Below are 12454 nucleotides of genomic sequence, written 5' to 3' on the forward strand. Positions count from 1 at the left end.
AATCTCGCTCTTGTCTGCTCTTGCTATCTTGTGAATTGTGTGGATGATATTTTTTCCGAAAATCATACGGTATATCTCCAGTCTCATAGACTCAACACACCAAGTTGACTAGTCATTTGGTTCTCATGTCACCCAATAATTTTTGAAGTTCCGAAGGATTTTAATCTATGCTTCCGCCTTAATGGACTGCATAAAACACCCATATCCCAGACTAGCGTCTAAAACTCAATGAGAATGTTCAGCTGGACACATGTTTGGGCCTCGGATGTAAAACCAGGCTCTGGACAGTTTTGTGCTCACGCGGACGATAGAGTGAGACTCCTCATCAACTAAATGCGAACAAAATGTAACAGCTACACTTAACTGCACATTCGATGTACCTTATGGGGCGGTTTATATTTCTTTCTAACAGTGGCCGGTTACACAATCGATTTACTTGCACCTTTCTTGTACAACATGCATAAATTTATTCTAATTACTCGTTCGGCATCCAGCCAACATTAGGTACAATTTTAGAACAGAAATTGGAATACCGTATTACATTAAAACAATACGTTTCCAGAATTAGATTTTCATTCTGCAGCGGAGTGTGCGCTGATATGAAATTTCCTGGTAAATTGAAACCGGCAAAGGTCCCGAGTTCGGGTCTCGGTCCGGCACACAGTTTTAATCTTCCAGGAAGTTTCAAAGGTATGGTTATATAATGATCTCCGAGGTAAAGAATCACTTTTCCCCATACGTTAAACTATATTTCAGTTTCGTTTTCCAGTTGTCCGTGATGTTTGCTGACTGCCGAAACATATGCCATTGAGGGTTATGCTGAAATGGGAGTCATAGAGGGGGCCCTTTGCAGCTTTATTCTCGCATGTGTCAGTGTTCCACCCCTTCGTGTTCAGCACAGGAGGCACTATAACAGGAGCAATGTAAAAGCGTAAGGACGTTTTGCTGCATCAGATTACGTTCAGATTTCGTGGAATGGGTTTGAACGGTTCCTAGTGCTTCCAGCCTGTCCACGAGAGCAAGAACTGCAGTTGCATTGCTATCCAAACGGGTGCGATTACTTTCAATAGCGATACAGTTCCACAATGTCCACAGAATGTCCAAGAACGTCAGCAGTGTCAAATGTTTTCAGAACGTTTTCGTGTTACTCGCTGCACTGCTAATTGTCGTTGTCGAGCGCGAAAAGTATGGCAGTTTATGTACCAGGGAAAGGCATTATATCATTGACACTGTTTATGCCATCCCCTGAGGCCTTTTCGTTTCGATTCTGAGCACTGGTGTGTATGAAATGTTTTCGTAGGCCATCCATAAGAAAACCGTGCGACTTCATTGTTGGGCGTCACGGTTCTGACTTCCATCGCGGAGGCGTCAAAACAAGGGGATGATGTGTGGTTTGGAGAGGCTGCCACAAACTTCCCGTCATGTGACACGTCCGCGGTGGCATGAATTTTGGTGCGAATGTGACACTAACGCATATTACACGTCACATCAACTTCTCTGTTCTGGCTTTTCTTTCACAAGTGTCAATATCTTGCTGTTTGAAGTGTGCTCAAGATCAACGGTGACGTCGCAAAACGCCAACGTTCTGCATCATTACAAAGGAAAGTCTTAGGCGCCTTTGAGCCAAATTTTAAACCTGTGCGTAGGAGTGTGCACAATTAGTGGCTCCCAAAATAGTTATCCTTTAATTTGTAGTAAGATCCTGTGAGACCAAACTGCTGAGATAATCGAGCCCTGAGTTTACACACTACTCAATCTAACTTAAACTAACGTACGCTAAGGACAACACACACACCCATGCGCGAGGGATGACGTGAACCTCAGACGGGGGGAGCCACGAGAACCGTGACAAGGATCCTTAAACCGAGCGGTTACCCCGCGTGGCTGACTCTACAATTTTAGTGTAGCTGTGGCAAGTTGAGATGCCAGATACCATCCTGAGAGCTCGGATGACAGCAAGAAAATATCAGCAGAAACGAAAGAAAACAGTAAAAACGGAATAAATGTCAAACACATCTTTCTAAATCAAATTGAGCTGGTGCGCAGCTGGCGCCAGTCTCCAACAATTGTCATCGCCATCATTATGAGTCGATTTTTGGTGCCTGCTTGTGTTCTTCGCATCTTTGGCGGATGACTATTTAACTGTGGCGCTCGCGCTCTGCTGGGGCTTGCGTTCGGATATCAGCTGTATGAACTACAGTGACGGATTCCGTACGACGATGGAGCGTGGGCAGCTGCTGCGGCGTGTGGGAAATTTTGAAAGGTCTGTGTTTGTAATAAAGAAGTGTATGGCAACTACAGATTGGTAACGTGTTTCATTTTGATGTGTCGAAAGGAATGATGCATCACAAATATTTCATCAGCATCGGATTCCTCAGGAAAATTCTCCCTAAAAAGCGCCAGGTTCTTAAGTGTGATTTGCAAAACATCGATGTAGATGTAATGGATATCATGAGGAAGAGTTGCAGTGACGAACCTGATAATGGAAGTTTCTCCTAAGAATCTCTTTCTAGTATATGTGGGACGAATTTTGAAGAAGACTGCTAATAGAGAACAATAAAAAGTTACACATTACACTGTCAGAGTATGTTGTTGTTCTATTCAAAATTGTTCACATGGATCCTCATCCTGTGTGTTGCCACAACGTGAGTAAAATTACATCGAAACTGAATTCGCCATTTCAGCCGTTGACAGGTCAAGGTTAGCTTTGACACACGCAATATTCAAAAACTGCTAATATGTTGCTTGAGCAATGCAGATACTCACATGAAATCTTTGGCTTTTTTTATGTCAGCGTCCTCGGGATCTCGGTTCATCAGAAGCTCTGGAAATTTCTTCTTTAAGGAAAAGTAGGCGTCCAACGACGTTTTCACGCGTTCCATACTGCATTTGCAGTTGATGAACAATCTCTCCAGACGCCGATCATCTTAGGAACAGAACATAGCTAATTATATTATTTCAGTGGGAAACGAAATGATAAATGCATTTAAAATTGTAGTTGGAATCGTGGATTTAAGGTATTTAATGTTGCACGTGCTACCACTAGAAATACAGACCTTACATTAAAACATGTTCTCTCAGACAATCCGACGTGTGGTTGAACCGACAAGAAACATTTGCTCGACAGAGATAATGAGATATTAATGAGAATTTTCACGAATCAAACGGTCTTTGAAATACGAACTACTAGTCTAAGCATTGCAAATACTGCGTTTAATCGAGATTAAAACTGCAATTCCTAAATATTTGTGCATGTGATTTTATATTGGCATTAAAATATTTACTTTTTGAACATATTAGAGTATCATGATAAAAATAGCGTAAGACTCCTGAAACTTCTATTAAATTATAATTACTTGTAGTGCTCAGTCATCCTAAAACCATCCGCTTTCGTCTGAGATCTAACAACAGAATACCTAACCTTCTTTCCATTGAGTTGATGCAACCACAGTGTGAACCAAATTACGAACTGTATTTTATGTCCACGCGTTGTTTTAGTCAAGGAATTACTCGAAAACGCTTAGCTTTATCATGCTGTACTACTAATGTGAAAGCGCATCTAAAAGAACGAATTTCTTAGTTATCAGTATGAGGTACAGTTTACGTATGGTTTTACTCTGGAAACCAATTGGAGCAGTGGTACACCATCCATGTAAATTCTCTCGCAACTACTAATAATCTGTCGCCCTCACTCATGTTCCTTGGTCATGTCTCTCAAAATTAATTATTTTGTGGTTTCTACTACAAAAGATATATTTCCAACTACTGGTCCAGAAGAACCTTTCAGATCATCTAAACGTAAATGTTGTTCGAAATATAAAACAAGCGGACATAAATGCAAGTTACCATAGGTTGGTTGGTAGGTTTAAAAGAGGGGGGAAGGGACCAGACTGCTAGGTCATCAGTCCCTTGCTCCGAATAAAACAATGCCACAAATGTGAGTATAAAACGAGCGAGACTAACAACAAAAAACGGAAAGAACGGAAAACCAATAAGAACGACGGAAGGGGAACAAACACTTAAATGGACAAAAGGGGAGAAGAAAATCACAGAAACGCAAGAAACGTGTAAAAGAGATTAAAACGACAAAACAGATTATCATCCCTGGCTGACCATGAGAACAAAATGGAAAAGCCAGGCACTCTGCAACACATTGAAACCTCCACCCTAAAAGCACTAGGGTGGATGAAACAGAGGGACAAAAGACATGCGCTAAAACTTACATGAAACGATAAAATCCACCCTCATGAATAAAACATAAAACTAAATCAGCCGATGAGACGTTGTCAGATAAAATTATTGGCAACGATTCCGGTAACAGAAGATTTCGTCGCAGTCCAGCCAAAGTGGGCCACTGTTAGCCGGGTGCTGCATCAACACTGAGGCGGCTCTTCACTTCGCAGGAGGTAGGCGTCGGTCGCCCAAGCGTGGCCAATGTGGAGCCGGCAGAGAATCACAGAGTCCCTGCGAGAGGCTCGCATGGAGGTCTGCCACACATTCATAATCTCCTTAATAGCACCCAGTTTGTTGTGCGTATTGAGACAATTCATTTCCGTCTCCCAAAGCCAAAAAACCTGGAAGCGTAAAAACGAACCCAGGTCAATTATTGGAATGCCGATCTCCATAAGCGGTTTCTGTGTAGCCTGTTTGGGCAAAGTGTCAGTAAGTTCGTTGCCTTGGATTCCGACGTATCCTGCGGTCCACACCAACACCACTGAATGACCGGACCGTTCCAGTGCATAGACGGATCCTGGATGGTATCTACTAAGGAGGGACGAAGGTAGCACTGGTCGATAGCATGAAGGCTGCTCAAGTAGTCAGTACACAGAAAAAAACGACTCCCAGGGCATGAGCGGATGTGCGTGGGAGCACGAGATATAGCCGCCAGATCTGCACTGTAAGCGCTGCAGCCATCGGGCAAGGAATGCTGTTCAATATGTCCTCCATGGACATACCCGAAGCCGACGTGACCATCAGCTATGGAGCCGTCGGTGTATTCATGGCCTCGGTACGTGTCAAGAAGCGAGAGGAAGTGACAGACGAGAGCGGTTGGGTGAACTCTTTCGGCACTGTGAAAGGTCCAGGTGAGGCCGCGGTCTAGGTGTATGCGAATGGACCTCGAGTATACGTGGTAGAGGCAAGGGCCAGTTCAAACACACGGGATCGGATGCGAACTGCAACTGGAAGCCCTGACATGGGCCGCCGATGCGGAAGATGAACCGCCGTGGGGTGGGAAGAGGTGACGGTAATGCAGATGCGCAGAAGAACTACGAATATGTGCAACATAACTGGCGAGCAGTTGCGTACGCCTGACCTTCAATGGAGTAGCTCAAGCCTCCGCCAGGACGCTGGTCACCTGACTCATCCTAAGAGCTTCCGACTCTAGTCGAACGCCACAGTGGTGCACTGGGTTGATTAATCGCAACGCTGAGGGCGCCGCCGAACCATAAACCAGACTCCCATAATTAAGGCGGGATTGAACAAGGGCTCTCGTGAGCTGCAGCAGCGTAGAGCGATCTGTACCCCGTTGGTGTTGCTCAGGCAGCGGAGGACATTGAGGTGCTGCCTGCACTTCCACTTAAGCTGACGAAGGTGAGGAAGCCAAGACAATCGGGAGTGGAAAACCAGTTCTAAAAATCGATATGTCATCACTACAGTGAGGGGATCGTCAGTAAGGTAAAGTTGTGGTTCCGGATGAACGGAACGACGCCGACAGAAGTGCATAACACAAGAATTTGCGGAAGACAACTGAAAGCTGTGGGCTAGAGCCCATGACTGTGCCTTGTGGCTGGCTCCCTGTAGGCGCCACACCAGTACTGGTGGAACAGTACGAAAGGCAGAAGTCGTCTGCCTACAGAGAGGTTGAGACCGACAGCCCTATAGCTGCTGCTAGACCATTAATGGCCACTAAGAAATAGAGATTCACTCTATACAGGGCCCCGCGGGACGCCATTCTCCTAGATATAGGGGGAGCTATGGGAGGCACCAACTTGGACACGGAAAGTACGAAGTGACAGGAAATTCTGGATAAAATTCGGGAGCGTGTCTCGAAGACCCCACTCGTATAATGTGGCAAGGATATGATGTCGCCAATCGGTGTCACATGCCTTTCGTAAAACAAAAAAGGTGGCAAGAAGGTGTTTGCGTCTGGAAAATGCTGTTCGGATAGCAGACTCGAGGTACACAAGATTATCAATGGTAGAGCGACCTAGGCAGAAACCGCCCTGGCATGGAGCCAGGAGGCCACGTGACTCCAGGACCCAACCCAACCTCCGACACACCATATGTTCCAGCTGCTTACGAAGAACGTTTGTGAAGCTGATGGACCGATAGCTATCACCATCTATCTGGTTTTTGTCGTGTTTGAGCACTGGTATGATGGTGCTCTCCCGCCAGTGCCATGGAATGACGCCATCGCACCTGATCCGGTTGAAGATAACGAGGAGATGTTGCTTGAAGTCAGATGAGAGATGTTTAGTCATTTGACTGTGGATCAGATATGGCCCAGGAAATGTGTCGGGACAATGTGCTAGGGCAGTCAGGAGCTCCCACTCTGTAAATGGGGCGTGTAGTGAACGAGAGGACTTTCCCTTCCATCCGCCGTCTGAGAGGGCGAAAGGCTAGGGGTAAGTATCCTACGCAGAGACGCGAGCATAGTCTTCAGCAAAGTGCTTGGCAAACGCGTTTGCGTCGGTAGACAGCACGCCATTTATGTTAACACTGGGAACACGTGTTGGAGTCCGGTACCCAAAAATCCGTTTGATCTTTGCCCACACTTTGGAAGGGAACGTATGGCACCCAATGGTTGAGACGTCTCTTTCCCAATTCTGTTGTTTCCGTCTTTTGATAAGTTGGCGAACGTGGGCAATGAGCCGTTTAAAGGCTACGAGGCGCTCCGGGGAAGCATGCCGCTGTAGAGCTCCCAGAGGCTCCTTAATTGCCTCAGTGACTTCCGGCGACCAGCAAGGAACTGTCTTTCGTTGGAGCCACCCTAAACAACGAGGGATCACGTTTCAGCAGCAGAGACGATCGTTGCAGTTACCTGCTCAACCACCACATCGATGTTACCATGTGGGGGACAGTCAATGGTGACAGCAGAGGTGACAGCGTCCCAGTCTGCCTTAATTACCTCAGCGACTTCCGGCGACCAGCAAACAACTGTCAATCGTCGGGGGAACCCTAAAGAACGAGGGATCGCGTTTTCAGCAGCAGAAACGATCGTTGTAGTTACCTGCTCAACCATCACATCGATGTTACCATGTGGGGGAGAGTCAATGGTGACAGCAGATGTGCAAGCGTCCCAATTTGCCTTGTTGAAAGCCTATCTGGGCAGGCGTCGATGGTCCTGACGCCGGGGCAGTGACAGGAAGATGGGGAAGTGGTAACTACCACACAGGTCGTCATGTCCTCTCCAGTGGATAGACGGGAGAAGGCGACGACTACAAACCGAGAGTTCAATGGCCGAATATGTGACATGTGCCACACTGAAATGTATTTAATAGGTAGAGGTCAAGTTGTGAAAGTAAATTTTCGACATCTCTGCCTCAGCCAACAAGCACAGTGCCACCCCACAGGGGGTTATGAGCGTTAAAACCTCCCAAAAGTAGGAAAGGTTTAGGGAGTTGATCAATCAGTGCAGCCAATGCGTTCAGGGGTACTGGACCATCTATAGGAAGGTATACGTTGCAGATAGTTATTTCCTGCGTCGTCCTTATCCTGGCAGCCACAACTCCAAGAGGGGCTTGAAGGCGCACAGGTTCACTGCATATTGACTTCAGGATATAGACACACACTCCACCTGAAACTCCATTATAGTCACTACTATTCTTGTAATAACCTCCATAGCTGCAGAGGGCAATTGTCCGCATTTCTGGGAGCCACGTTTCCTGGAGGGCAATGCAGAAAGCAAGTGAAAACTTAACAGTTGCCAAGTGATGCAAAAAACCGCCGCAATTCCACTGGAGGACGACGTTATCGTGAGGCTGGGAAGGCATGAAGCTATGATTCAGGGTCACCTGTTGCCACAAGTTAGCTTGTAGCCATTTCTATGGTCGATTAGGTATCAGTGAGATCGAGGTCCGCAGGGGAGGCTAAGATCTCCATCGCATCCTCAGATGCAGAATTGATAGTGAGTGGTGGTGTAGGGACCACCAGAGCGCCCTGTTTCTTAGCAGACTTCTTCTTAGTTTACTTGCTCTCATGCTCTTCTTTAGGGACTTGCTGGAATGGTTTCTCCGAAGCAGCTTAAGGCATGGAGGAAGACTGTTAAGCTCTTTGTCTAGCAGCATTTGGCTCCTTGAGCCACTGTTGCGTGTCTGCCATGGCGTTAGTGGAGACCTTGGGAGAGAGGGCCCCAAGAGATCCCTTCCACATGAGAGGAGCCAGAGGAGGCTGTTGCTTCTCCGGTAAGGGGGGGGGGGGGGAGGGGTCCGATGTCCACAGCATTTGGGGGGCCTTGCTTCCAAAATAGGTGCTTTGGAGCAATGGAGGATAATTTGCCCCCATCACCAAGGGGGGAGAGATATTCTGTAGGTCTGGAGGGCCCACTGTTCATGGCACAAACCACTGCCAGTTGGGACGGCGACGGTGACGTAGCTGCAGCATATGTCGACGTCAAATTTACTTTTAGTCTCTGTGAAAGTCAGCTGGTCCATGGTCTTGAGCTCCATGACTTTCCGCTCCTTTTGGAGTACTATGCAGTCAGATGAGCAGGGGGCATGGTGCTCTTCACAGATGATGCAAGTGGGAGGAGGCATACATGTAGTATCTGGGTGCAGTGGACGTCTGCCATATAGATATATGGCGCTAAAAGTTCAGCAGGAAGACATGTGCCCAAATTTCCAGCACTTAAAGAACCACATTGAGGGAGGTTCAAATGGCTCTGAGCATTATGCGACTTAGATTCTGAGGTTCAAAAATGGTTCAAATGGCTCTGAGCACTATGGGACTCAACTGCTGTGGTCATCAGTCCCCTAGAACTTAGAACTACTTAAACCTAACTAACCTAAGGACATCACACACATCCACGCCCGAGGCAGGATTCGAACCTGCGACCGTAGCAGTCCCACGGTTCCGGACTGCGCGCCTAGAACCGCGAGACCACCGCGGCCGGCGATTCTGAGGTCATCAGTCACCTAGAACTTAGAACTAATTAAACCTAACTAACCTAAGGATATCACACACACCCATGCCCAAGGCAGGATTCGAACCTGTGACAGATTGGGGGACGAAAGTATGGTTTAACGTCACTGCGGTAAACCGTCATCTTGACCTTTTCGGACAATGAACCACTCTCAAAGGCCAAGATGAAGGCACTTGTAGCAACTCTATTGTCTTTGTGTCTGCTGCAAATGCGCCAGATGAAATGAACACCCCGCCGTTGTAAATTTGCTCGGAGCTTGTCGTCAGTCTGTAAGAGGAGATCGCAATGTAAAATGACCTGGACCATGTTGAGGCTTTATGAGGAGTGACGGAGACAGGAATATCACTCAGCTTGTCACAGGAGATAAAGCTCTGGGGATGCTGTCTCAGTCAAGACTGCGCCGTTTCGCATCTTAGACAGCGCTGTCACTTCTCCAAACGTATCCTCAAGGTTTTCAACGAAAAACTGACGCTTCATAGGTAGAAAGGAATCCCTATCAGTTCTGCTGCAGAGTAAGAACCGAGGCGAATATTGTTCTCTGCTTTCTGTAGCCCTACGTTCCTCCCATGGTGTAGCGAGGGAGGGAAACGATTTAGGGTCGTACATATAGGCATTGTATTCGCTCCTGCCTTTCTTATAGACTGCTGGTGCCGTACGGTCGCCAGCAAGAGATGACAGTCCGCTTCATAGCCGGTCATCCACCCTGATGCCACCCACTCCGATCAGGGGCTCTCCCCACAGGCGCCACTAAGCCACAGCAAAGGGCACCCCTCTCGTCGGAGATTCGAGTCCTCCCTCAGATTTGCGTGTGTGTTGTTGTTGTTATCATAATTTAATGTAAACTAGTATAAGGACTGTGTAAGTCTAGGAACCGATGACCTCAGCAGTTTGGTCCCTTAGGAATTCACACATATTTGAATATTTTGAACACAGCAAAGGACAACTGGCATGATGGCCGTTGCCAGAACTCGTGATGCCCCAGGAAGACGGGCATCTACTCCTTGGCGTACATTGGGAGTTCACAGCTCAGGTATCAGCAGTGCGATCCCTGTGTTGTTAGGGAGCTACAACCTAATGGGTACATGTCGGCCTCATCACAACGGACTGGCTACCGTTCTGGATATTGGATGCAGAGAAATCCAATATTGTCGTGGGGGCGAAAGAGGACAGGAGACAACGGAAGATGACATACCCCGTAAAGTGTCCTCGCCCAAATAGTAGAATCGCAGGTGGAGATACAAAGCCATGACAAGAGATTAAGGAAATAGAATCTAAGGGCACTATGGATACCTCGTGCACCATATAAGGAGTCGTTAGCCATATGGCCTGCACTTCTGTAGAGTTTTGAAAGTGGCAGGTCAAACCATAGAATGTGACCTGAACTCATAGGGCTGTGTGAGGATGCTTTTAGTCGCCTCTTACTACATGCAGGAATACCTCGAGCCTTTTGTAACTCCCGGAGGTGCAGGGGGTTACCACGGATTGTCATAGCAGTGAAAAATAAGTTGCAAAAAAGGGCGCAATATTTTTTAATAGCGCATTAGGCGTGAAAGGTATAAAATTGTTGTTAGTAGCCATGAAGTGCGACTTCACCTTGAAACTTTCCTTTATTTGTCAGGAGAGATTTATGATTCGCTATGACTAAAGTACACGTAAAATAACAAGAAGAACGGTGACGAAGTTAGTTAAAGCGGAAAAAAGATGTAGCTAACCTTCTACTTGCACAGAAAAGCGCAAGTAGTTTCCAGATACGGTTAATTCTCAGTTTGCACGAACAGGAAAGCAGAACCATGTTCACCAATGAGCACTCATGATTGTCAACAAAAACAAAAGTACACACTAATTATATCAGATGATCATCATTACTGAGGGTACTGCGGCCACATAGTTGTTAGATGAACATGCTATTTTTCAACTTGGGCCATAATCTATTTCTTTACCTCCCACGGTTGACGAGGTCACTAACCCACGCTTGTGCGGTGGCGCTCGGCTCTGTGCTACGCCAGTGGGAATCAATGAGGTGGAAAATTTTACTTCCAGTACTTGGCCAGTGAAGGGAGGAGAGGTGGCGTCAAGTTCACGAATACCAGACTTGGAATGAATTCCAAATGTCTCCGCAGTGCGTCATGAAATGAGGGTATGCGACACTTGACCGTTATCCATCCATTGGAGGGGGACATTAAGATGGCGACCCATTTGGTGCTATTCGCAAGGTGTATACTGTACGCCGGTATCGGTTTCACTTTCTTCCATTCCTTAATCTGTAATAAGTACAACACCGCGCTATATAAGCACTAATCTTACGATTCAGGTACACTTTTGACACTTTGTTACAGATGAGAGGAAGGAAAAGGAAAGTCACCTTCACTGGCACCTTGCTAGAATGATGATGCAGGATTCCCTCAAGTGCTCGCCTACACACCCTCCGTAACTATGGGACAACTTTGACTATTCTCCTTCGGTCAACGTTATATCTTTTCATACTGTATCGTTACGAGCATGTAGGCGAGTTATTCGTCCACCTGTGGATGGTATCGATGAGAGCTGAATTTGCTTGCTTAGCCTAGGTACGTGTCGATGGGGCGAAGACTTTGCTCTATCGCCCCAGGCGAGAGCATGTGCAGGGACAAGCAAGAGGTGACTGGAAACGGGGAAAATCCCTAATACGGGAATTTGCACTCGCATGGTCTTTGTCCAGGAGGTGCTCCTAGAAATGGAGACTAACTTACAGCTCTTTGCGATTCGACAATAACTCATCAAATGTTAATGGAAATCCGGTTACATTTTCAGTCTCAGAACTGTTTAATCGCCCAATGTTTACGTTCCTTACACCAAGCAAGGTGTCGTTTGGCATTTACCGGCGTGATGTGTGACTTACGGGCAGCCGCTCGACCACGAAATCGAAGTTTTCTCACCTCCCGCCTAACTGTCATAGTTCTTGGAGTGGATCCTGATACAGTTTGGAATTCCCCTGTGATGGTCTGGATAGATGTCTGCCTATTACACATTACGACCCTCTTCAACTGTCGACGGTCTCTGTCAGTCAACAGACGGGGTCGACTTGTACGCTTTTCCGCAGTACGTGTCCGTTCACGTTTCCACTTCACTATCGCATCGGAAACAGTGGACCTAGGGCTGTTTAGGAGTGTGGAAATCTCGCGTACACACGTATCACACAAGTGACACCCAATAACCTGACCACGTTCGAAGTTCATGAGGTCCGCCGAGCGCCCCCCCAGTCTGCTCTCTCACGATGAGTAATGACTACTGATGTCGCTGATATGGAGTACCTGGCAGTAGGTGGTAGCACAA

At 46.9% G+C, this 12454-nt stretch overlaps 1 protein-coding gene across 3 annotated transcripts in view; it reads right to left on the bottom strand.

The window, feature by feature from the left end:
* LOC126365811 (alpha-tocopherol transfer protein-like) overlaps positions 1-12454 on the bottom strand; it is a 111343-nt gene that overhangs the window by 69950 nt on the left and 28939 nt on the right. For all 3 annotated transcript variants that reach the window (XR_007566263.1, XM_050008400.1, XM_050008401.1), the window contains exon 3: positions 2767-2926. Coding sequence is in view for 2 of the 3 variants with exons in the window: in XM_050008400.1 (XP_049864357.1) it covers positions 2767-2926 (160 nt within the window). In the remaining variant the exon portion in view is untranslated. The remainder of the gene's footprint in view (positions 1-2766; positions 2927-12454) is intronic.

The sequence above is a fragment of the Schistocerca gregaria genome, chromosome 4 (genome assembly GCF_023897955.1).
Source record: "Schistocerca gregaria isolate iqSchGreg1 chromosome 4, iqSchGreg1.2, whole genome shotgun sequence".
NCBI classification, from domain to species: Eukaryota; Metazoa; Arthropoda; class Insecta; order Orthoptera; family Acrididae; genus Schistocerca; species Schistocerca gregaria.